The sequence below is a fragment of the Petaurus breviceps genome, unplaced genomic scaffold (assembly GCF_028583685.1).
Source record: "Petaurus breviceps papuanus isolate PSGF00001 unplaced genomic scaffold, PetGlider_PUasm1.0 176, whole genome shotgun sequence".
Taxonomy (NCBI): Eukaryota; Metazoa; Chordata; class Mammalia; order Diprotodontia; family Petauridae; genus Petaurus; species Petaurus breviceps.
The window spans coordinates 16,915,930-16,941,947 of record NW_027185771.1 but is presented as its reverse complement, the minus strand read 5'-3'; the positions used below and the strand labels follow the sequence as shown (position 1 = coordinate 16,941,947).

The window sequence follows — 26,018 nt, the reverse complement described above, 5'->3', positions numbered from 1 at the left end:
ACAAACTAGAGAATAGCTGGGCAAACTATTGTCTATGAACACAATGGAATATTACTGTGCAGTAAGAAATAATGAATAGGGCGGCTAGGTGGCACAGTGAATAGAGCACCAGCCCTGGAGTCAGGAGGACCTGAGTTCACATCCGGCCTCGGACACAACACAAAAACTAGCCATGTGACCTTGGGCAAGTCATTTAACCCCAACTGTCCTCCAAAAAGCAAAAAATAACGAATATATTCAGAAACATGGGAAGATCTGTACAAATCAACACAAGGTAAATAAGCAGAGCCAAGAGAACAAAACGCCCCATGACTACCAGAGTGTAAATGAAAACAGCACCAAAGGATGTAAGCTTGGAAGAGAGAAGCTTATGAAGGTGCCACAGGAGCAGCAGCTCCTTCAGGGGGAAGGGGCAGAGATGAGCACAGCATATCGTACCCACTGCCACCACTCTACATAACTGTTTTTGTTACAATGGCGGGTTCGATCTAGTGGTGGGGTTGAAATGATCGTGACATGACAACAAAAGACATCAAGGAAACGTTTTTTAAAAAAGGTCAAGGTGATAGAGTAAGATCAAAAATAATTTTATTCCAAAGTTCCTCTTGCCCCTCCTTCCTTGGTGGGAATAAGGGAGTGAGGAGAAAACTCATTTCCAGTTCCAGGCATCAACATACAAGGAATTGGGGTAACCCCTCCAACCCTGACCCATTGTAGCAGGTGCTAAATGTTCAGTTAAAGTGAATCTCATGACAGCGCCTGAGCCTCCACTCCTCAGCTAGGCTCCAGGCAAAGGCATTGCTGGGGCAGCTCTCTGGGCCTCCAGGGAAACCACCCTCTGGACTTTGATCCACATTCCCCACCCTCCTTGCTAATGGAGAATCACTGGATTTCGAGGTAGAAGGGGCGTTAGGGATCTAGTCCAACCCCCCTGTTCTAGAGACGAGCAAAGGGAAGCTGAGCCAAGCAATTCCTGAACAAGTGTGACCCCCAGCCACTGCCACAGGTCAGGGCCTTTTCCCCAGGGGGTTAAGATACCAGTGGTGACCTAAGCTCCTGGCCAGTCTGCTCATTGTTTTAAGTTCTGGGGAGGGGGGAGGGGGTGGAAATGGCAAAACAAAAACATTTCCTGGTGAGGTACAGGATGGAAGGCAGTGGAATCGGGGGCTCAAGGCTAGTTTCCTTCCACAGGGCCAAGAGTCCCCAGCAATTGCTCAGTGACCAGCATCACTGAACTTATCAAGTGCACAACTGGGAGAGGCCCTGCTGAAATTACTGACAAAGTCAGGTTTGAGATGGCTTGGGGTCTTAGAGATGGGATCCAGGATGAAATATACTAATTGGTCTCCTGCCTATCTTCCAACACAAATAAGTCATGAACAAAAAGGCAACATGCACTGTTTGCTTTGGTGACTGCCATGCATCTGTAGAGGGTGGAAGGGTTCTAGTCCGGCCTCTGACAGAGTGACCTTGGACATCACTTTACCCATCTGAGTCTGGATACTAATCTGTAAAACAAAACCAATACTGTTTTCATTCCTGTTCATCTCTAAAATGTCACAGGATGGTTAAAGAAATCACTGTAAATACTGAATTTGTGTGAGTTAATACTATTGGTAGATGACATACACTCGTGTCCCAAAACATTTTGGGAGGTTGAAGGTCACCTCCATCCTCCAAAGCCACAACCAGGCCCTGCCTCGAACAGAGTCCCCAAAGCCTACTAAGCACATTCTAAAACTCATGGCCCTCCAGATTACGGAATAGGACACTGCGCCTCAGAAGAGACTTGCCCAGCATCTGAGGCTGTCAGTAATAGGCTAGAGCTTGCCAGAGCATCAATTTCTTCCAGAACCCAGCACTGGTGTCTTGAGGATTCTCCTCCATGCATTTGTTAACTAGCTAACTGATGCCATCTCTGTAGCAAGGGAAGACATGGTGTGTCCTACCCTGGGAAGCAGACGGCACAAAACCCTCAAATAAGCCAAGAGAAAACACTTTCTGTTCATCCCCTGCCACCGTTGGACTGTAAATGCCTCAATAACATTAGTGAGCCCAGCATTCAGCACAGGGTTTTGCACCAAAGAATTCATATTAAATTCCATCATTGGTTCCAGACTGTCTGGGCCTCTTTATATCCTGATTCTATCACCCATATATTAGTTCCTTCTCCTTATTTTATTTACATTATCCAGAAATTTAGTGCCTTCATTCACATTTACTGATTAAAAACCACTAAAAATGGGGCCAAAGACCAAGACTAGCTGTGGCCTACGTACATACCCCTTCAAGTTAACACTGATTGTTAATTCCCTCTTGTACTCAGTATCCAAATGGTTCAAAAGTCACCTAATTATACTGTTATCCACCCACAAATTTCATTTAGTTCACAAATGTACCACCAGAAATCAGGTCAAATGCACTGTCAAAATCCAAGTCTGAGCATAAACTCAGGAAGAGAGAGAGAGGCTGGGGGCCTCTGGAGATGGGGAGTTCCCTGAGGGTGGGCGACACCTTCCCATCAGACCAGGGCTCAAGTACAGAGGCTGATCTCTCCACAGAACTCAGGACAGTGCCCTAACCCCAAAAGATATTCTACCTAAATTCACAAACTTTCCCCTAAATTGGGAGTGTGTTATGAAAAGAAGGAACAACACAGCTCTCCTAAGACAGGGGTGGGGAACCTGCTGCTACATGTGGCCCTCTAGGTCCTCAAGTGTGGCCCTTTGACTGAATCTAAACTTCACATCCTTGTCCTAGGGAATGGAACTCAGCAACTCCCGCTTCAGCCTGAGGTGGCAGCAGGAAAAAGGTGGAAGGAAGAGGAGTAAAGATCAGAGCCTCATCCCCCACAACACACAATTAACCAAGTGTGCCCCTCCTACCCAGGCTGTGTACCGCAACAGGTGGGAGTGACAGGAACATTCCCACCATCTGCCTTCCCCCAACGTCCTCAGTGCCCCTTTTCTGGATCCATCCTGTGTGGCCCTCTCACATTCTACCTTGTATCAGACATATCTGCGTGCCCTACCTCCCTTATTAGGCTTCAAGCTCTCAGAGGAAGGGAGCCTTGTTTCTCATCTTTCTACCCTCAGGGATGAGCAAAGGACCCTGCACACAGTGGACACTCAGTAAATACTTGATTTGCTGGGGTTTATGGACCAGCACGCTGTCCCCATTGACTCCATTCCTCTTGTCCCCTTTCGATTGCTTCATTGAGTGTATAAGCAGAAGGTTGGGGAAGTTGAAATGCTGGGCACTAGAAGAGGGAATCTGGAGACTAACGGTAGTATGGGTGAAAGAACAGATGTCAGACTGGAGGGAGAAGCAAGGATACACCCAGAAGGTGAGCAGCAGTGCTAGGGCCTTGGCTGGGGAGGGGGTACATGGATGTTTTGTCCTCCACAAAAGCCCAGCAAGAGGTAGACATCAAGGGGTCTAAGAGCACCAAGAGGCTAGAATGACTGTCTGGGGGCGGGCATCAGACCCTGCCAGCAGACGAAGGGAGGAGCACAGGATTGCAGGGGAGCCCCAGAAGCTTACTGTATTTGAATCATGCACAAGGAGACTCCCCCCTCCCCGCCCACTCCTTACACACGCACTCACTCTCCTTCCCCACAGGCACACACACACTTGCAGAGCCAGCTCCCTCTCCCCTCCCCACTAAGCCAAACCAAGTCTATCTCCCTTTTCATCCCTGCTGAGATCTCTTCATTTTATGTGGACAGGGCAGCCTCAGTATCTATTTTCCTGGCCTGCTAAGAGGAATTTCCCTTCTGTTCTACACCCAAAGACAGATTCTAGAGCTCCCTCCCAGAAGGGCCCCTAGCATATATTATGCAGCCAATCCCCCCAGCGCCCCAATATCCAGGGCAAAGAAATGTTGGCCAGGCTGCTGCTGATTGTTGATGGAGCTGACCCAGGATCTTCCTTTCCCTTGATCCCTGGCCAGCCAGCTGACCAGCCACCCCACCGACCCCTGACCCCCACCCTCAGCCCCTCAGTCTGGCAACAGGTTGTCTAGCTGGGCATCATCTAAGCGGTTGGTGGCGATGATGTGTTCCAGCTGCTGATGGTAACGTGTCAAGTCCTGCATGAAATGAGGGATGCGAGTCTTTTCTAGCTTTCCGTGGGGCCGGAGCTGATTTACATCCTCATAGGAGACCTGGAGGGGAAGGAGAGAGAGGATCATTGGGACCTTGTCCATCACTGTGGAGGAGAGAGGTCCAGAGACTTGCCTCCTGTCGCACGGCTACACCGTGGCCCAGCTGGCCTGTGGCCCTTGACGCTGGTGCTCTGTCCACTACCACACAGCGGCTCTCTGGTCTGAGGGCCAGCGACACACCGGCAAGCTTCTGACATACCCACAAGGCCTGTCGTAAGATGCTAGGATTGGTCTGGATCCTGCAGCAGGGATGCCAGGGAAGGCACTGGACAAGGCCAGGCCCGTGGGCTGCCCTGAGGGGAGAAGATGGAGCCCCCTCCCATGGGGCCAGCCTCACCTTGCCCAAAGCAGTCAGCATATGGAAATCAATATTCTGCCGATGCCGCAGGATGTGCAGGATCCCATCCAAGTACACCTGGTCCTTACTGAAGCAGCCTGCAAGGGGGTGATGAGCCTCAGAGAGCCTCCCCTCAAAGGAGGAGAAAGGCACTCAGGCACAGAATCTCAGTAGGAGAGGCCTCAGGAGTCTAATCCAACTCCCATCTGAGCAAGCTCCACTACAATATCCCCAGGACGCCCTCCAGTCTCCACCTGAAGACCTTCCCTGCTGGGCAGCACATGTCCACTCATGGAGAGTCCTCGGTGTTCGACAGTTTATCTCATAATGAGCCAAAATGTGCTTCTGCAACATCTACCATTTGGCTCCTAGAGGGGCCAAACAGAACGTGTCTGCTCTTTCCTCTGCATGACTGTCCTTTAAATAAAGGGCACTCAGTGGATGGAACTCCTCATCCATCCAAGGACCTTGGCAAGAAAAAAAGAAAGGTCCAAAAAGAGTTTGTACAAATTGATAAGGGAGTTCTAACTACTCACATAGAGCACCCAGGGAACACCTAGGTTTGCACGCTGAGTTTAGAAAAGGCAGTTATCTCCCCCAAATCTTCTAGCTTTGGGACTGTTGCTGGCCCTAGAAAATGGACAAGGTATGACAGCGGGCACGCTTGGCATCCTCTAGGTATGTCCATATACCACCTGACACAACTCAGTGGGATGAAAAGACAACAACAGGCACAGCTGATTGTCCCCAGGCCTAGGAGGGCCCAGCCTGGCTCAAGGACCTGCCGCTGTGGCTTCCCCAGGATGTGCTGTCCTCAGCTCATAAGCATCCTGGGAGGAGAGTCACCCCAGCCAGGGCTGCCCCTGCTTTTGTCACCTCCGCCACGTTTGGGGAAGTCAGGACTGTCCTTCCCTGCAGCCCCCTCCTGCCTACCTCCTGGACCTCGAAGGAGTTACCTCACCAAAGATGGCTCCAGGGTTTTACAGTGTTAGAGCTAGAAAGGAGCCTTCAAGATCACTGACCCATGCTAGAGGGCACTCCAAAGAGAAGGGGGCTGTGCCCTCAGAAGAGCCTTACAGCTATGAAAAAGGTCACCTCACCACTCTGTGAATCAGTTTTCTCCTCTGCAAAATGAGGACAGTAATACCTATATGCCCACCTCAAGTAAGGTTTACAAGTCACTCTACAAACCGAAATGGGCTGTGTCCTCTCTAAGTGTTATTTTACAAATGAAGAGGCCAGGCCTAGCAAGACCTGCCCACCATCACACGAGTCAGAAGTGGCAGAGTCAGGACCTGGGCCTGTGAATAGCATTTTTCTATGAGAAAAGGTGACTCAGGTTCTAAGGAACCCCTCTATAAAATGAATCCTGTGAATACAACTCGCCTGTAAACTGAGAGAATGAGGGATTGTGGCTTGAGAAATGGAGCTTAGGGAATGGGCTGAATCACACCAGGAGACCCAGGTTTTAGTCTCAACTTTGCTACAAATTCACTGGGTGATGTTGGGTGAGCCCCTCTTCTTCCATAGGTCTCAGCTCCCCCCCTTCTGGCTCTCCTCTACAGCTGTAGAAGCATGAGGTATGTGGGCCTCCCTCACCAGGCTTGGACGTGTCTGTCTGGCCCCTCTTGGCCCGCACGCAGTATTCCCAGCGCACCGAGGTATCCTGCACATACTGTGCAAGATCTTGGAAGAGCTGGCGGAAGGACATCAGGGCCGCACGCTGGATGGTGTAGTACAGCAGGGCTGCCCGCCACAGGAAGGGCTGTTTCCGGAAAAGCACACTGTGCAGGCTGGCCAGCCCCTCTTCGGTGGGGTTGGCAGGCCGGAGCCCATACTGCCGCCGGCCATCAGAGGTGTTCCAGGGCTGCTGGGTGTTATTGACAAACCGAAGATAGTGGGTGCCTATGAGGAGGTAAGGAGGAGAGCTGGGGACCACAGCCTGAGGAAAGTCCCCTCCCCAGCTGCCCCCAGAGTGATGCACAGCCCTCCCTCTGCCAAGCTTGGGGGGGGGGGGTTGCCACCCTCTACACACCTTTGCTCGTACACACTTGCCACATATAAGAAACAATCATTCACTCTTACACATATTCACAGACATATACAACAAAGGGGTATACAAAAAGACCACAATCACAAACTCACCACACAATCGGCCAAGCCTTTATGACAAACCTTCACTTCCTCCCTCCCTCACAGACATGCTCGTCCTTCCCACCCCCCAGCCACACCCCAGCCTTTCTGCAGACATCTCATGCCCAGAGTAACAGGATTCTTCAAGAGAAGAGATAGAAGGAAAGGAAAAGTGATTAGTGAACCCAGGCAGAGGCCCCCTCCATCCCCACCCCATCCACTGAAGAAATAGCCTCCTTTTCTACTCACTCCACAAAGTTTTGTGCACATAACCAGACTGGCCACTGGGATTCTCACCATGGAGTCACCCATGGAGTCACCCCCCACCCTCACCCTCTGGGAGCTCCCTCCTACGTCCTGGAGTTTTTTATTGGGGGGAGGGCGGTGAAGAGGGCACAAGATCAGGTGCTACAGTCAGAGGGGTTAGTGGCTCTAGCTGGGCAGGAGGGACACCTGGGTTCTCCTCTAGCTCTAGGCCACATCTCAGTACCCCCTGCCTCAATCCAAATGAAGAAGCCAGAGAAAAAGTTAGTGAGGAGAGGGTAAGGCCCAGAAGGGTGAGAATGGACTGGCAGAGGAGAAGATGGGTCCCCCAAGAGGGGCTCTGCCTGCCTACCTCTGTGAGTAAGAGGGATGAGGGAAGCTGGTCATTCCTGGGAGGGACCGTCCTCAGGGAAGGAGGGGAAGAAATAAAGGGAATGAGATTACTGGGGCACAGACTACTCCCCCAGATCCCTCCCTCCCCCATGACGAGTTATACCCAGTCTCTACCCAGCTCCACCTTCCACCCAAACCTCTGCCTCCTTGGCAAGTCTTCCCATCTCTTAGTTTCTGCTTTGTGTCCATTCCCCCCACCCCAATCTCCTGGACCAGTGAGGGCCCTCTCTATCCCATGGCAGAGTATGTCTGCTAGCCTGGAGGGCTGATCCCTCATCCTGACCTATCTCATGCCGCAACATTCCCTCTAGCCAGTACTGGCGGGCCCCAGTCAGGTTGATGGCCAGTGTGGGCCGGCTGTTCTCCACCATCATCACTGCTTGGGACAGCAGGTCCTCACTCAGCTGCACCACCACCTGTCCAAGGGGAAGGCAGAGCCAAGCCTGAGCTTGCTCCCTGCAGCTCCCCGTGAGGAATGCAGACACCCCACCAGCCCTCTGCTCGCTGTGGCCGGCCCAGAAGGATGCCTTCCTTCCCACGCCTCACCTCTCCAGAGCAGCCTTCCTTCTGCATGTACTTTCGGACGATGGACCAGATCTGGCACTTTGTGAGCAGCTGGCCTCCTGTGATCGCCTCGAACTGCTCATAGGTGCCATACTTCTCCAGGACCGCTTCAATGATCCTCACCGCCTGCCATACACACCCCGCCACCAGGGGCTGTCACCCTTATCCCAGCCACAGCCTCAGCCTGCACTCATCCCTGGGTGGGGGGCTGGCGGGAACTCAGCATGAAGCTGGGGGTGAGACCAGGAGAGGAGGGGGAGGGAAAGGATAATACTGGAGGGGAAAGCAGCTGCCGAGGGTTTGGGGACAGGGGAGCCACAGAGGATAAGGCAGCAGCTGCAGGGAAGGAGCTGAGGAGAGGGCCAGGGGAGACAGGGCAGGAGCTCCTTCCTGTTCCCATGGAACCCACTGTACCCGGGAAAGGGGGCCGACAAACCAAGGGGGAAGGGGGTGGCCCTGGCTCCCTGACCTGGGGGATGAACTTGTCCGAGGCCTCATTGTACTTTTCCAACACAGCAGCAGGAACTGGCTCTTCATATTCGAACTGTGGGTTGTAGGTATACCTTGACTGAAAGAACCGGTCTCGCTCTTGCTCCAAGTTGTTGGGTCTTAAGGCCACCAGCAGGCAGGGGCTCTTGTTAGCTGCCCGGCTTTCCTCCACCTTGCTTTTAGCAATGTGGGGCAGGGAGGAGGCAGGTCGGAGGCGTCCCTTTCCACTGGACCCTCCAACTGAGCAGGAACTCTCACTGCGCCGAATCCGACCACGACCCAGTGAGACCGATGAGAGTCGTCTTATTTCAGACTTTGGACTTGGGACCTTGGAGCGGAAAGAGGCCGGGCCTGATGATTGGGACACAGAAGGTCTAGGATGTATGGGGATGACTGGGGAGGGTTTCCGGGAGCTGGGGGCTGACATCGGTGGCTGGATAGAGGGGTACAGTTGTGGCCCATTCTGCTTTGAGATCTTCCCCACCCCAGAGACAGTGGGGGGACTGACGGAGAGGGAATGGGGTGCCTGCTCATAGGCCTGGGTCCCCGAGTCCAGCACCATCCTCCCCTCTGAGAAGGGTCACATCTGGGTGTGTGATCCCCCACTGCCCTCGATCCCGGCCTGTGGGAACACAAAATGACATGAGGCACATGAGACAAAGTAGGAATGGTTGGTTAGACAATGACATGATAGGACACAATGTAACGTAGTAGAAAAAACACTGGATATGGAGTTGGGGAATCTGATAAAGATGAGAGTGAAAGGAAAGGAGAATCAGGTGTATCTATCATGAGAAAAAGAAGGCTGGGGGGAGGAGATTACTGCTGAGGGCAGGTGTCCTCAGTGTCCAAAGAGGACTGAGAAAGGGGATGGGTGGCAAGTCAATCTTCACCTCAACTCAGTCGCCCAGAGGCAGCTGGTGGCTCAGTCAACAGAATGCTGGGCCTGAAGTCAGGAAGACCTGAGTTCAAATCTAGCTTCAGCCTCCTATTAGCTGGGTGACCCTGAGCAAGTCACTTAACCTGTTTGCCCCAGTTTCCTCAAGTGTGAAATGGGAACAATAGCAGTACCTAACTCTCAGGATAGTTGTGAGAATCAAGGAGATACTATTTTGTAAAGTACTTAGTACAATGCCTGGCACATAATTCTTTCCTTCTACCCTTCCTTTCCTCCATCCCTTCCTTACTGGCCCCAGACACTCACACCATGCTTCCTTATTCCATCTAGCTAACCCCCTCAGACACCAAGCTAGCTACAGCATTGGAACCTAACAATCTACCCTATGGGCATCCCCCTCCCCCTCCTCCCCAATCTAACCCTGCCCATTCCCAACTGTCTACTCTGGCTCAAAGAACAATAATCAAATCAGCATCATCTCTGGCAATGGAAAGGACACGATAATTTACTACCCTATGTAACACCTGTATCCACAGTACCTAAGACACAGTAGATGATTAATACATGCTCCTTTGACTGACTTAGATTAAAGCCAAAGAAATCAAATATAGAAACAACAAATTACTGAAGGATCAAGACACAGGATTTTTGTCTCTAAGTGACCTTCCAAGAAGAAACAACTTCCTGTCGTCTAGAGTTCACTAGATTTTCAGCCCAAAGTTGATGAAGGAAGGCTGGTGTGGCATGGTTAAAAAAGGTCTGCACGGGGTCAGTTAGGTGGTGCAGTGAATAGGGCACCAGCCCTGGAGTCAGGAGGACCTGAGTTCAAAACCGGTCTCAGACACTTAATGCTTACTAGCCGTGTGGCCTTGGGCAAGTCACTTAACCCTGCCTTCCCCCCTCAAAAAAAAAAAAAAAGGTTGCATGACGTGCAATTTTAAAATTCAAAATCTTATAAAAGTGAATGCAGAAAACTAAAAATTAATTAATTTAAATGAAAAAAATTTTTTAAAGGGTCAACCACCACCACAATAAAGGGCTGCATGAAGCACCGGGGGCTCTGCTCTTAATTAGGAAAGCCTGGGAAGGGCCTCAGCTCCCTTCTCTGTAAAAGGAAAGGGTGGAATGGGATGACTTCAACAATCCCTTCTTCCTCTAGTTACCTCTGCCGTTCATGACATTCTTTTTTTTTTAAATTAAACTAGTGGGGTAGCTAAGTAGCACAGTGGATAGAGCTGGGTCTGGAGTTAGAGAACCTGAATTCAAATCTGTCCTCAGACACTAGCTGTGCGACTCACTTAACCCTAACTGCCTCCCCCCCACCCCCTCCCAAAAGCCCCACACAAAAATTAGACCTATGATTCCTTCAGTTTAGGGAGCTCCTGGTAGAGTATCCTCTCTCCAATGGTGACTGGCATCTTCTCTGCAACTTATGGAATTGCCAGGGGAACAGAGAGGTCAAGGGGCATGCAGGGGTCACACAGCTGGCATGCATCAGATTGAGGACTCGAACCCAGGCCTTCCTAACTTTAAGATGGCCCTTTGCCAACTAAATCACATTGCTTCTTACATGGTTGTCATGTAATGTTCAACTTCAAAAAAATTTCTGAAGGAAATTTTCTTTAACTTGTAAAAAGGTAGGTCTTTCATCACTTCTAGGAAGAGGTGGGTATTACAAAATCCTAGTACTTCCAGAGTCTAGGTTTATATACACCTGCCTGGTGGGAAAGGACTGGCCTCAATGACTTCCTGGAAGCTCCTTCCAACTCCACCTTACCGCCAGGCTGAGTCACCTTCCCCCTCATCTGGCCTCCCTGGTGGCAGAGTAGGCAAAGTGCCAGACCCGGAGTCAGGGAGACCCAAAATCAAATTCTGCCTCAGACACGAGCTGTGTGACTTTAGGCAGGTCACTCAATCTGTCTGTCTCAGTGTCCTCAACTGTAAAAAGGAGATGATAATATCACCTGCTCCCCAGGGGTGACATGAGGAGAAAATGATGTATTTGTCAAATTCTTCAGAAAACAAAGCACCATGTAAATGCTGCTATTGTCTAGCTAAGTCTCCCTTCAGCACCTTTCTCATCATCACCAACACAACAGCTCTCACTACTTTATTCTTTTTTTTTGGGTGGAGGAAGTGTCATTAAATGTATTAAAGGCTGGAATTTCTCCCCCCAGAATGAGCCAAATTGTAACAGGAAGAGATTCCCACAAGTGCATCCTGTCCCTTCGAAAGAAAGTCTGTGAGTGGCTCATGCCTGTAGCACCTGCCATCAGGGCTGGAAGTGCTGAGGCCATGGAGGATACTCGGTGTGGAAGGGTTCTGTGGGATCCGGGGCCTACAACGTGATCTCCAGCCCTCTGATGCCTCACAAAGATTTACAAAGTGCTTCACACAGTCCTGTGAGTTAGGCAAATCGAGGACAATGCTACTGTGCCCGATTCAATAAGGATAGAGTCTTCAGAATTTAAAATATGGGACTACAGCATAATCTTAAAAACAATGACTGCCCCTGACTGGGCCCAGACATGACTCCGATCCATAGAGATTTAATGGAAGTCGCTCTATGGAATACCAATAATATGTGAAGTTTTCGAAACAGCAACATCTAGAAGAAGAAATCGAAACTGTGTACAGGTCCTACCCATCGTCCTTTCTGCTACTGGTACTGTCCTGAAGATGCTTTCAATGGGCCTACAGAGCTTTCAATGAGTTCTATGCCTACAGACCCAAGTTTGAATTCAATTGCAAAAACATTGTTCCCCTCCTCCTAACTTCCCCATCACCATCAAGGGTACCACCTGCCATCCTCCAGCATCCAAGCTCACATCCCCTCTCACCCCTGACATCCAACCAGGCAGCACATCCTGCAGTTTCTACCTTTGGGAGTCTCTCTCCAATACCCCTCCTTCTCTCCTCGGTTACTGCCACCACCTAGAGGCAGGCCCTGTGTCCTAATGCCTCAGCTCCTGCAGCAGCTGTGGGATGGGCTCCCTGCTTCATGTGTTTGCACACTATATTTCAGCTTCTATTCAGCTGTCAAAGTGACCTTCCTAACATGCAGATCTGACCACATCACCCATTCAATACACTCCAGTGGTTCCCTATTTCTTCCCAGATCATATACAAAATCTTTCAAAGACCCTGATGAGCTGGCCCCTCCTACCTTTGCAGTCTTCTCCCACTTTCCTTCCTTCTATATACTCTGCAGTTCAGCCTCCTGCCTGCTCCTCAAACAACACCCTCCATCACCCAATTCTGAATGTTTTCACCAGCTGTTCCTCCTATCTGGGACACTCTCCCTTCTTGTCTCCACCTCCTGGCTTCTAGATCTTCCTTAAATCTAATGCTTTCCCTCTGAAACTTCTTCCAATTTGTCCTGTTACCTATCATTGGTACATAACTGTCTGCATATTGTCTCCTCCGTTAGGTTGTGAGGTCCTTGGGAGCAGGGACTCTCCTGGGTCTTTCTCTGTATCTCTCACTCTCCATACAGAGGCTGGCACAGAGTGGGCACGTCATAAATGCGACTTTCCTAGGACTATCCAATGATCTGCTGAATACTACATGTAAAAGAAGGTTAGCAACTTGTTCTCCACTACCTCACTGTTTCAATCTGAATTTTGTGGAACAAGACAAGACAATCAAGAGGATAATGAGAGCAAAAAAAATAACAATGACAAGAGTGACAGTAGCCATTATACAATTCTTTACAGGTTTACATTTTTTTTCTTACAAGAACCCTGTGAGGTATGTAATGCAATGATCATATCCATTTACAGATGAGGAAACTGAGGCTCAGGCATGATAAAGGTAAACATCAGGACTAGGACTGAAACTCCCACCGTTGGAGTCTATCAGAGCTCTTTCTTCTATGTAGCACTAGCATCCCCTAGTCTCAACCATGGCTTGAGAATCGTGATTTAATCCCGGAAAGGTCCTTAGTGACATACCCTAACACATCTCTCTTCCATTCACAGAGGAGGAAATGGAAACCCAGGGAGGATCATATGACTTGGCCACAATGACAGCTAGTAAGGATATGGGATTGAGGTTGCTGGTGGTGCAGTGAATAGAGTGCTGGGCCTCAAAACACAACGCCCTGAGTTCAAATCCAGCATCAGTCACTTACCAGCAGTGGGACTCTGAGCAAGTCACTTCACCTCTGTCTACCTCATTTTCCTCAACTATAAAATGAGGATAATGATAGTATCTACCTTCCAGGATTACTGTGAGGATCAAATGAGACAATAATTGTAAAGTGCTTGGCCCCGTGCCTGGCACAAAGTAGGCACTATACACATGCTAGGTGCTGTTACCTTCACAGGTCTTTGGACTCCAAATCTCTAAGCCCCTCCGGTCATTCTTGGCCCTAGGGGCAAGTAAGGGAAAGGAGCTTTATTTTCATCAGCCTTTCAAATTAGGGGGAAGGGGCACTATTGAGAAGGACAGAAATCATCATGGAAGAAGGCTGAGAATAGATCCTACTCCCCAGAGAACAGAAAGTAACAGAAAATTAAGGAATGGGATCCTCATAACTTTCGAGTATTGCTAAGAATCAGCAAAAGTCCTCAGTGACTAAAGTCACTAAAGAAATCTGCAACCAATGTGTCCTAACCCAAGAAGGCCTGAGATCCCCTGGCAGAGTATCTGACCTGCCCAAAGAGAGGAAAACGGACTAACCCTCTGGAGGGCTACGAAAGCCAAATTGTCCAGCTGAGATCTGAAATCCCCCCAAAACTGGCAAAGAGTTGATTTTAAAGCCAAGGTTCACTGATAGCTTTCTTTCCTTCCTACTTCTCTGAGGTTCAGTTCCCTCCTTTGTAAAATGAGATAGTTGGATTAGGTGATCCTTAAGGTCCCTCTAAGATCAAAAGTCTGCAATCTACAAGCACTTCTTAAACTGTGGGTCTCAAGTGGAAAAAGCTTAAGAGCTACCGTGTTTCCCCGATAATAAGACCTATCCCGAAAATAAGCCCTCCCCTTACTGTGTAAGATTCCTCTAAAATAAGCCCTCCCCCGAAAATAAGCCCTATTGAGATTGCTACTGTAGTGAAGGTGATCCCCTGCGCTACACCCTATATTACGGTATCCTCTGTATGCACCGTCCCCTCTCCCCCCTCCCCACCCCCCGTGAAATGCACGCCGCGCTCCGAGCTGCATCCAATCAGAGCTGCAGCAGTGAGCGCCTATCCTGTTCTTCCCCAGTGATTTGCTTGCTGGTACATTTTTTTGTTCACATTTACCTGTTTATTAAAATTGCTGTCAATGTTCATTAAAATAAGCCCTCCCCTGAAAATAAGCTCTCTGGTGTTTTTCTGTCCAAAAAAATAATAAGACAGTGTCTTATTATCGGGGAAACACGGTATATTTTCTATAGCACCCAGTGCTTGGTACAAAGTAACATTAACACATTTGTTAAATTGAATGGAATTTTTAAAAGGGGATTCCCTAAACTGTGTCATTCACTCATCCCTACCCTGTGCCCAGTTTGGTTCTGTTTAGGTATCAAGAAACACTGAGGGGACTTCTGTGAACAGGAAGGTTTTGATGACAGAATTCTGGCCCCCATCACGCTGACTCAGGAAAATTGGCCACTGGTGGGAATGAGAGGCCACCAATTCCCAGAACCCGATAGTTTAGTTCCTCCCAGAACCTTGAAGGAGCCAAGATTTCATCAAATCAGTAAATAAGATGAGCAGAAGGGTATGTTTTGACCAGCCCCAGGAGTCCGAGGCCTAGCTGGCATCCCCAGAATCCTACTGAAGGCCATCATGCACTAAATGTATCTCCCCTCCTGGTTTCTCTGACATTGCACTTTCTAGGTTTCCACTCCATCTTTTCTGGCTCTATCTGTTTATTTCACTGTCTCTTTGAAGAAATAAATGTTTTATTGATGTTCTCCTCGTTATCTTGCTGCCATTTACCAATGAAAAGCGGTAAGGCTAAAATCTGACTTCCTTCTCTTCTTCCCCATCCTTTTTCTACATGCCTTCCCACACAGAACTCATCCATTCCTGTAGCTCTAACTAACACTCTTTCCTATGCAAACAGATGACTCCAAATCTAACACTCCAGCTCTACATTCAACTACAGAATCCTAGGCTTTGGAGCTAGATGGGTCCCTTAAAAACCACCTCATCCAAATCTCTTGTTTGACAGATGAGGAATGAGAAGCTTCAAGAAGGGAAACGAGTAACTAGTAACTTGACCAAGGGCACACAGTGGCGGTCAGGCTTCAAACTCTGATCTCACAACTACAAAACTAGTGCTTTTAAAAAAATATTTATATTTTATCTTGGCAATGAGTGTTTTCCCAACAAAGAACCCTTCCAGCCCACCCTCCACAGTGTTTTTCCATTTAAAAAGTTATACAAAAGCATATAATAGAGTCACTGAAACCTTGAGCATGTCTCGCTTCCCATGTGTAGTTGACCTTTTGTTAATAAGAAGAAAGGATATGTGCTTTGGCCTCAATAATTTGAAACCAACATTGTCCATTGTATAATAATAGCTAATATTTATATAGTGCCTAGTGTAAGCCAGACACCATTGCTAAGCACTCTATAAATATTATCTCACCTAACCTTCACAACCACCATGGGAGGTAGGTGCTTTTATTATCCCCATTTTACAGAAGAGGAAACTGAGGCAAACAGAACTTAAATGACTTATTCAGAGTCACACACAGCTACTAAGTGTCTGAGGGCAGTTCTCCACTAATGATATTTTATTGGGTGCATTGCTATGCATTTTCAAGTGCCCTTTGATGTGGTATTGCAATAAATGGCTGAGCTAAAATAAGGTCTTCGAGGAATGTATATAATCTAGCTGAAAAGCTAAGCCATATACATAAATACATAGACATATATAAGTATACATAATATATAAAACATATATACTTGAACTCTGGTAATGTCTCTTGCCCTTGCACCCATTTTTCTATATACACAGAAGCCCACGGCTTTAAAACTGGAGCGGACCTTGGGTAAAGTCTCATTTTACAGAATGGAAACCGAGGCCCAGAGACCTGCCCACCATCACAAAGCTGGAAGAGAGAAGCCCCCATACTCCCGACCGGGGCTCTCTGCACTCCATCCAGGGGCGGCCTCCACTCCCACCTCTTCCACAACCGCCAACATTTAATGGTTTTCGAAACCGTGCCAGGTGCTCACTAGATTGGAAGCGCTCTGAGGGCCGGGTCCTGACCAGTTTTGCGGCGACCCCCACGATACTCAAGTTCAGCGGATCCATCGTCCACGTTCCCACAAGGCAGTAAATTAAAGGGGGTGGGAAAGGAACCTCAAATAGAAAACAGGACTCGGTGACGAAAGAGGAGGAGCGGTCCTGACCAATGGGAGTTGGGGAGGCGAGGGGAAGGGCAATAGAGAAGAAAGATCGTAGGCCAATAAGAAACCGAGAATGTGGGAGGGGGCGGGCCCGCCGAGGGGCGTAGTCCCGAGCCAATGGGTGGCCTTGGAGCTCACAAAGAGCGCGCCCGTCGCTACCCAATAGAAGGGGACTGCCCTGGCTAACAAATAGTAAGGGGTGGGAAGGGGCCTCGCGCAGCAGGAAATGGGTGAGAGAGGGTATGGGTGTCAGGGGGCGCGCACTCGCCGTCAGCCCCTGCCTGCCCCGGAACCCGCCCCCCAGCCCCGCCCCACCTGTTCGCTACGCTTGGCTCCGTCGGGTTTCGCAGCACCGTGTCCGCACTGCAGCCGAAAGCCGGCCGCCTGAAGCCCAACGCCGGCACGCATGCACGCATGCGACGTGTTCGCGTCAGCCTTTGCGGCTGCGCGAAAAGTGGGGAGATTCCTCGGGGACTATTTCTTGGGGGCGAGGCCCGGGAGACAGGAGGGAGTAGAGAGGAGGAGCCGGCATGCTGTAACTCCGGCCCTCGGGCCCTAAGCCCCGCCTACCTAGGAGTGGAACTTTCGCGAGCCGGGCGGGGAGCCTTTCTGATTCGTCTAACCCTCCTCACAGCCAGGGCGGTCTCCCTGGATGGTGTGGAGCGGTCTAGACAGAATCGGTTAATGTGTCGGCTCCGCCCCTGAACAGCCACGCCCCTTTACCGTATGGCCCCGCCCTCACACCGTGGTTAGCTCCGTCTCTCCGCCCCAGATGATGGATAGCCCCGCCCCTAGACGCCCCGCCTCTATCCCGGACTCGCCCCCTCCCGCAGCAGGCTCAGGGGATGCTGCTGTTTGCCGGGTGTGAGCGAGGAGGGAGTTGGAGGAGCTGTCCCGCTCCCCTCCCACGCGCAGACTCGGGGGCGGCGGCCGTGGGTGTTTATTGAAGGGATCTGCCTCAGCCGACCGTTCAGGAGCAGGAGCCTGAAGGGAAGCAGAAGGCCAGTGGAGGCGAGGGCACCGGCACTAAGCTGAAGAGCGGGCGGTGACCGTAGGGCCGTGGCGACGGAGGAGGGTTGGCTTGCATGGTCTCCAAGACGACCTGGCGCTGCTCCCGTGACACGTCCCCGCGCACGTCCAGGAGCACCCCGATGTGCTCCTCGCTGGGCACAGATGGGGAGATGGGGGTGGGTCTACTCACCTCTTCCCCTTGAGGACCGTCCTCCCCTCCCCCTCCCATGACTGGTCAAGCCAACCTCCCGGTACCTCACGTCGGGGAATTTGTGTAAGAAGCTGGACACCTCGAGGCTGAGAAGCGCCGGGTCCTGGAGGCGGAACAGCTCCTGCAGGGCACCCAGGACCGACCCAGTCTGCGCGCTCTCCTCTAACTCCTGGAACGAGTGGTGGGCAGTCTGTTGTGGGCCAGGAATCAGCGGGGGAGCCCGAGACTGCAAGGAGGGAGCACGGGGCATCCCTAACCCCCGGCCTTGTGGCCCCAAGCTGCCTTCATCTCTCACCAAGCTAAGGAAGAGCTCCCTGAGCTGGGCCGAGTCCTGCAACATTCGCTCCGAAGCCTGGATCCTCTCCGCCGAGTTCCGGCACACAAGCTTTCCTTGCATTAAGCCCCGAAGATACTCCAACACCACCGCTCGCTCGCTCTCAGCCAGCAGCATCTTTGAGCCCCCAAAGGAAGGGATGGATGCTCAGGTTGGGAGGAATAGTCCCTCCATCCCCTTATTCTATCCAACCCTGCCCTGGCACACTCACACTCCGCATGCAGATATGAGGAAGAAAATGAGGGAAAAGGAACCAGAAGACCTGGGTTTCCGATGGCATATCAGGGGCAGAATTTAGAGCTGAAAGGAACCTTAGAGAGAATTTGGTCCTCATTTTACAAATGGGAAAAGTGAGGTTCGAACAGGTTCATCATTTGTTCAAGAGATCAAGCAGCTAATATGTGGTACCTGAGCCATGGGCCTCCGGACTCTAGAGAACCGTGAGCAGAAGCTGGCTGTCTGCTCACACACATTGTCCAGCATCACAAGGCCGGACAGCCACTGGCGAGAGGGCAGAGCCACGAACAGGGGCTGAAAGCAGAGGAGGCAAAGTGAGGTCCTTTCTGCCTCTTCCCCCAGTCCTGTGCTCAGGCCCTAGAGGGGTGGGGGAGCAGGGATGAGTGAGGTATGGTACTAGCTCAGACCTGTAGCTCCTCCAGCAGGGCATCCAAGATCAGTCTGCAAATCTTCCTCTTGAAGTCTCCAAGGGCTGCATCAATGGCGGGTGAGACCCCAGCGGTGGTGGTGGGCACCTCAGCGGGCTTCAAGAGGGAGACTGAAGAACTGCATGGTGGGAAAGGGCAGAGACAAAGAAGATGTGAGAAAGGCTAAGGGTGCTTTTGGGGATCATTCATCCTTACTTAGCCTGACGTAGTGGAAAGCACTGAATTTGGAGTTGGGAATTTAAATTCTAACTCTGCCACTAACTCTGTATGACCTCTCTGTGTGTTTCTTTGAGTAAGTCAGTTCACAACTTACAGTCTCAGTTTCCCCTTGTATAACAAACTAGAGCTTTAATTCTCCTTCCCAATTACTCTGCATATATTTTGAATTACTTCTCTGTGTACACATTGATTCCCTCACTAGAATGTATGCTCCTTGAAGACAAAGACCGAATGGTAATTTCCTTCCTTCCTTCCTTTTTTTCTTTCTTTCCTTCTTTCTTTCTATCACCTAGTGCAATGACAAGGGGTGCTTAATAAATGTTTGTTGAATGGAATGCTCTCAGAGATCCTTTCCAACCCATCTCTTTCCTCATCTACAAAATGAAAATGATATTTTGCTCACCCACTTTGCAGTGTTGTGAGGAGAAATGTGCTTTATAGCTTGATGCCCAGAAGAAACTACAGACCCTCTGCCAGACCAAAAGAATTGTGGGGTTTAGAGCTAGAAATAACTCTAATCCAAAACCCTCACTTTGCAGATGAGGACACAAGACCAAGGAAGTGACATGACTTTCCCAAGATCACACAGCTAGTCAGTAGTTGAAAGGAATTTGAACCCAGGGTCCCTGACTCCAAAAGCCAGTGCTTTTATTATAATCTTTGAAATTGAAACCTTCAAGAGATTTTATAGTGAATTGCCTTACAGAACCTATATCCCCCCCACCCCCAGTAGAATAAAAGCCCCCTGAGGGCAAAGACCTTTTTTTATCTTGGTTGCCAAGATTCTAACACATAGTAAGTACTTAATATAAACTACATGTACTGAATTGAATTGAATTAACCTCAGTGACCACCTACATAGAAGGTTACAACCTTAAGATGCCTAAGTTCTCTCGTCCCCAGTTCCATGGCCTTACCACACTCCCTGGTGGCGTTTTTCCAAAGCCCCTCCATCTCTCTGTGTAGCAAGTACCTTAGAGCAGCATAGTGATTGAGACAGGCCAGCAGATATGGTACGTAGTGCCGGGGCCTAGAAGCATCCTTCAGGTGTTCTTGGGAGAAATGTTCCAGTGCCTCGATGAGGCTGTGGCCAGGAAGAATGGGTGAGCGGGGCCAGCACCATGGCCTCCATTCCCACCTAGCCAGACTTTGGGGACAGGAGGGCTGGGAGAGGAGGACAAGGCATGGGAGGGCCAGGAAAGACCAGTCACTAGCAACACCATCTATGCAGGAGACTCATCACTATACCTGAGCTGAGCCCTGCTTCCCACTTTTCACCGACTACCACCCAGAATGGGAAAATGGACTCTAAACAAGAACACAGACCTACTTGTGTCATTTTGAAAGAGACCTCAAAGGTCATCTATTCTACCTTACCCCCTCATTTTTAAAACGAGGAAGCTAAGGTCCAGGAAGTTTAAATGACCTTTTGGAGGTCACATAGGCGGTAAGCACCAGAGGTAAGACTTGAACCTAAGTCCAGAAGCAGTAAGTACTTTACCTACTGGGGCACACCATGTCCTTTTTTCTAAGCCCAGTTGCCTCTTTGCTTCAGAGTGCCCTCCCCCCTGGCAGCTTCCCATGATGGAAATGCCTATGGGATTCTATGCCGGCAATCAGGGCAATCAGGACACTATATATGTCACTTTAGGGGGGTGGCACAGACCTCCTCAGGAAGGTGCCCAGCTCCCTCAGGGCCATGCCATGTACTCTTTCCTGCAAAGAAGAGTTGATCACAGCTGTCAACCGGATATTCTCATCCAGGATCTGGGGGTGGAAAGAACCAGGACACACTGTTAGCCAGCATCTTCCAACACAGATACCTGGCCTCTTTCCCCCCCTTCCCAAACACACACACCTGCAGAACAATAGCAGGCAGGGAAGAATGATAGAAGCCTTCAGGGTCAATGTCAGGCTCCTGTTCTCGGAACCATTCTGCCACCTCTCCATCCAGGGCCTTCTGCAGCCACTCAGCTATGCTTATCTGGGGCAGGGATGGATGGGGGGTAGAGACACGTGAACAGAGAAAAGACATGGGAGGGGCAGTTAGGTGGCACAGTGCATAGAGTACTGGCCCTGGAGTCAGGAGGAACTGAGTTCAGATTCATCCTCAGACACTTATTAGCTGTGTGATCATGGGCAAGGGACTTAACCCTGATTGCCTCCCCAAAAAACAAACAAGACAGGAAGAAGCATAGTAAAGAGGCTGCAAGGTACACACACACACACACACACACACACACACACACACACACACACACAGAAACAATATTCCTAGAACAGACCAGCCCAACTTCTGAAGGATTAGTGCATCTTAGCAAGATGAGCTCTCCCAAAGCACAATGGGCTGTCCCTCATGGGAGGCCTTCAAGCAGAGGCCGGCTCACTACCTGGACATAATATTGTCCTCAGGATTCCTCCTCAGGGAGACGTTGGACTAGTCAAGGTTGTCAAACTCAAATAAAAATGGGGGCCACTTAAACCAGATAGAAGTATGCCTGTGGCAGCATTTTGACATAGAAAACTGCAAGTTAAAACGACTATTTATTTTGTTAAAATATTTCTCAATGACATTTTCCCATGTTTCCCAATATACTCAGGAGTGTCAGGGGATGCGTGCTACCCAGGGTGCACGTTTGACATCTCTGAATCTGAACTAGCTGATCCTAAGGGTCCCTTGTAATAGTTAGATCCTGTGAGCCTGTTTTGGAATCATGGCCAGCATCCAGAGCTGGAAGGTCATCTAGACCAACCCTCTCATTTTACAGAGAAAACTAAAAGTCAGACAAAAACTAAGAAGCAGACAGGATTTGAACTCAAGTTCTCTGACTCCAAATGCTTGAAGTACAATAGAAAATGTAGCTGACTGGGTGTTTTCCCCTTTACTCTTACCCTTATCTAATAAAACACATTTTACAGTACTTTATCATTTACAAAACCCTTTCCTCTCAACAACCCTGGGAGCTATGTAAGGCGAATGTGATCATTTCCATTTTAAAGGTGAGAAAACTGAGGCTCAAAGAGGGGGAATCCACTTGTCTAAGGCCACACAGCTAGTGATGGCTGAAGACAAGGATTCTAACTCAGGGCTCTGGACTTGTGTTCTTTCCCTTCATCATGCTGCTTTCATGTGGGCTTTTCTGTAGTTTCTTCTTGTTGCCTAACCTTTGCCTCTGGACGTCTTGAAAAAACACAGGGGTTGCATTTTTCCAGAACATTTTACTAGCCCTCCAAGCAGGCCAAGGAAACATTTAGAGGCAGCAAGTCCTAGAGCTAGAGGAAGAAGAATGAGCCACCTGGGATGGAGCCTGGGACGGAGCCTGGGACTCTCTCCCTTGCTTGGGGCTCCTGTTTCTTTTCATCCTTACCTTGAGTTTTTCTGTGTATGTTCTCTCTAGCTGCTCCACAGTCTCCAGGGAGAGTAAAGGTTCTAGTTCAGAGATGCTGGCCTCAGGACTAAGGTCAGGATGACCCATCATCTCAGGGCTGAGGGAAATCATAAGATTCAGAGCTGTGAAAGGTCCTCAGCCTCCCTCTGCTTGTCCTACCCACCCTTGACCTGGCACTGACCCTGGGTAGATATGCAGGGCCCAGTGCAACAGTGTGAAGATGTCCTGGGTGCCCAGGTCCTCACAGTCCAGAAGCTGTTGCAGGTGTTGGCAGAGGCCCTGGTGCAAGGTGTGGGCCCACAGCTTCACTACACCATAGTGTGAAGGGCAGCAGGGGGCCACCAGGGCCTCTGCCAGGGCCAGCTCAGCAGGCAGAGCCTCTCGAAGAGCGGCCAGGTGTCCCGCCAGGCCTGGCGGGGCAGGGGCTGGTGCCTCAAAGTAAGCTTCCTCAAGGGCCCTCCGCAGGGCCTCGAGGCATTGCAGGCGCCAGGCTCGAGGGCGCCCAGGGCCTGGTGACTGGAGCCAAGTATCCCTCTCCTCCTCAAACTCGGCCACTCGAACTGCAGCTACTAGGAGGGCTGGGTCATTTCGGGCCAGCTGCCGAGCTGAACCCACCACCTTCCCCATGGCCAGGCCCAGCTCCTCCCCCAGAGCTGTCAAGCCCTCAAAGAGGGACAGTTCATGTCCCCCAAGAGGCTCTGACACCTCATCCCGTAACTGCTCCAGCTCTCGCAGGACCTCATAGGCCTCTAGGAGTCGATTGCCCTTGATCAGGGCCTGGGTTCTGGCCACTGCCTCAGGTACTGCGAAGAGAAACAGGAAGCAGGAGATTAGGAAGTAGTTCTGAAATGGGACATCAGGACTTCTTCAGACCTGGCCTGAACCAGCTATGTGACTTTTGGGGCATTTATATCACTTCCTTTCTCTGTATCAGTTTCCTCACTGGTAAAATTCAGTCTCATAAACATTTGTTAAACCCCTATGTGAAAATTAAAATAATGTAAAAATGAAATTTAAAAATAAGAAGGTAAGGAAACAAAACAAAACCAAAAACCCAAAGAAATTCAGGTTCTTCAGACTTTGGAGCTGATTAAGCTATCACTGTGGAGCTATCATACTTTACAAAGGTTCAGAGTTCTTTTCCCCAAGCTCCCTCATTGGTTTAGGTTGGGCTGGTTCAGCCTAGAAAACCAAGTGATTGGGTAAGGGGCCTGCCCAAGGATGGTGCTCAAGGGCAACATGGGCCAGTGGAAAGAACTCTGGATTTGATGTCAGAAGCTGCCTGCAGGTTTGAATCCTCGCTGTGCTATCACTTAAGCTCTCCGGGTCTCCACTTTCTTTTCTGTATTGAATCAAGTGAGCTGGAACGGGAGTCTCTTCCAGTTCCTAATTCTTGCCCCTGATGGAGCCCAGGAATATTATGGGACCTCACCTGCCAAGAGTTGGGGCAGCAGGAGTGTCACTGCCTGCAGCTGTCCATGCTGATTGGCCAGCTCTCGCAGAGGCTGCAGGGTGTGGGCAGCCTCAGCCTGGCTCCTGAGTGCCTCCCGGACCTCAGCCAAGGCCTCCTGAGCCTCCTGGACCCCCTTCAGTGCCAGGCCTAGCTGTTCAAGGCCTGTCTGCACACTCTCCAAGTATGACTGTACAGTAGACTGTGGGGAGAGAGCTTGGGGGGGTCAGTGGCAGGCGGTGCCCTGCAAGGGAGGGGGCAGAGAAGGTTCCTCTGAGCATGACCTGATATGGGTGGAGCACAGTCCTTTGGCAGGACTGGGGAAGGGGGAGCCAGGACAGAATGTTAATGACTGGGACCAAGGATGGATGATTACTTTTAGGGACCCCAACTCCAGCCTCTCCCTGACCCCACCTTGATTCGGGACTCAATGGAGCACATTCTCTGGGCCTCTCGGCTCCGGTATTGGTCCAGCCTGGTCAGCTGCTTGGGGCTGTAGAAGACGCCTGAGGCCCATTTCAGGGCTGCCCCTCTGGCCAACCTTTCAGCCTTCTCTAGTTCTGGCCACTCGGAGTCTGTTTTAGGTGGATGGGGGTGGGTTAGGGTGTGTGTGGGGGGGGATGCAGGAAGAGGATTCAGACACAGCTGTTTCCCATCCCTTCTCCCTAACAGGAAGTCACTGAGTCTGAGGCCCAGATGACCTGGTCAGTCTGCCTCTTCTAACCACTCCTAGTTTGCCCAAATGCTGAGGTGGGGTTCGGGTTGGTAGTACTTTATGCACTAAATGACATAGTTATGAACCACAATGTGGTCCATATCAAAGTATCACAGCATTTAGGGCTGAAAAGTCATAAATTCAACCCCTCATTTTACAGATGAGAAACTGAGGCCCTAAGAGGTCCCATACATCACTTGTCCAAGGTCACATAGCTAGTAAGCACAGCCTACAAAAACCTAGGTGATCCGACTCCACACCCCGTCTTCCCTGCCTCTGTTGGGTGGTAAGTGGCTGATCACCTATCCCTGGGAAAACATCCCCCACAATACCTACCCTCCTCCCCACCAACGCTGTCTCCGGTATTTGGACCTTCTCTCTGAGGCCATGCATCCATCCATGCATCCATCCATCCATCCCAGAGGGATGGACCATTACCTTGGGGGGCTCCAGATTCCAGCTCCTCCTCTGCATCCATGCCCATGGATCAAGCAGTAGTGAAGGAAGGGGGGGGAGGGTACTAGGCCTGATACTGGAATTGAGCCTTCAAGTTGGGGGGTGGGGAGATAGTTCAAGCTGGATTATGGAAGCTCAGCTCAGCTGAGCTTAAAAGCCAAAGTGTATTCTTCTCCAGGCAGGCTCCTCTGGGGCAGCTCGGTTCCTGCCCAGCCTACTCAGGATATGGGAGGGAGGAGTGTGTGTTGGGGGGTGGGGGTGGAGGAGGGACTGAAGGTGAAGGGGTGGGCACTGGAGCTGCTGGGAAATGCCCTGTAGAGGATCCATAATGTCTACATAGACAAGGGTGGGGGGGTAGGGAAAGCCTTGAGTGCCAGCCCTAGCCTGGGCACCCTCATCATGAGGCAAGGGCTGAGTGCATGGCTTGTGCTCACTACAGCTACACCCTACTACCTATGCCCCTTCCTGGGAAGTGGCAGCATCATAGCCCCTTAGCACCCTCCAGTGTCCATCAAAGTCTGGCTTTCTGAACCCCCCCCCCAACTCTATGTCCTAGGACATCCCCCTCTTCCCTTCCCAAATGGATCCCAGCAGATTCAAGCCTCCCATTTTCTACCTTCTTTACTTTATTCTGTCTTCCTCCTGGGACTTAGTGGGAGTCAGGGGTATAGAAAATAGGAGCGAGGGGGAAGGGAGGAGAGGAGACAGACATTACTTCTCTCTCCTACCCTCCCTAGTATATGCATCCTTTCTCTCCCTGCCTGTTATAACCATAACAAAGGATCTTAGGGACGACTATCCCCCTGCCCCTGTGGGGGAGAGATCTGAGAGAAGGCAGGGCAGACCTGTCCAGCAGCAGGGGCTGGAGTATCATAGCAGGCAGGTTTGAATAAATTCAGTGGAACAGAACGTGAGAAGTGGCCTGTTATGGGCAGGGGTCAAACTGTATAGACGCCTCAGCCAGGGTAAGGGGGAT

General features: G+C 50.4%; 2 protein-coding genes across 3 annotated transcripts; both read right to left on the bottom strand.

The window, feature by feature from the left end:
* Positions 1-566: 566 nt before the first annotated feature.
* Positions 567-17,366, bottom strand: MATCAP1 (microtubule associated tyrosine carboxypeptidase 1). 2 transcript variants are annotated; one of them, XM_069085775.1, is made up of 7 exons: positions 16,908-17,366; positions 8,326-8,967; positions 7,839-7,982; positions 7,576-7,708; positions 6,102-6,407; positions 4,503-4,600; positions 567-4,165 (listed from the first exon to the last, which is right to left on the bottom strand). In XM_069085775.1, the coding sequence occupies exons 2-7, from the start codon at positions 8,905-8,907 to the stop codon at positions 4,001-4,003; spliced, it is 1,428 nt and encodes a 475-aa protein (XP_068941876.1). In that variant the 5' UTR covers positions 8,908-8,967; positions 16,908-17,366; the 3' UTR covers positions 567-4,000. The 2 variants fall into 2 exon arrangements, with proteins under 2 accessions (XP_068941876.1, XP_068941875.1); XM_069085774.1 differs by lacking the exon at positions 16,908-17,366 and adding an exon at positions 16,419-16,892 and having other exon boundaries at positions 4,023-4,600.
* A 187-nt stretch (positions 17,367-17,553) lies between these two features.
* EXOC3L1 (exocyst complex component 3 like 1) lies at positions 17,554-25,168 on the bottom strand. Its single transcript, XM_069085776.1, has 12 exons — positions 25,025-25,168; positions 24,286-24,446; positions 23,854-24,073; positions 22,603-23,224; positions 22,401-22,518; positions 20,891-21,016; positions 20,699-20,799; positions 20,006-20,116; positions 18,793-18,931; positions 18,557-18,679; positions 17,859-18,265; positions 17,554-17,755 (listed from the first exon to the last, which is right to left on the bottom strand). Exons 1-12 carry the CDS (start codon positions 25,068-25,070, stop codon positions 17,563-17,565), a joined length of 2,367 nt encoding a protein of 788 aa, XP_068941877.1. The 5' UTR covers positions 25,071-25,168; the 3' UTR covers positions 17,554-17,562.
* Positions 25,169-26,018: the final 850 nt, after the last annotated feature.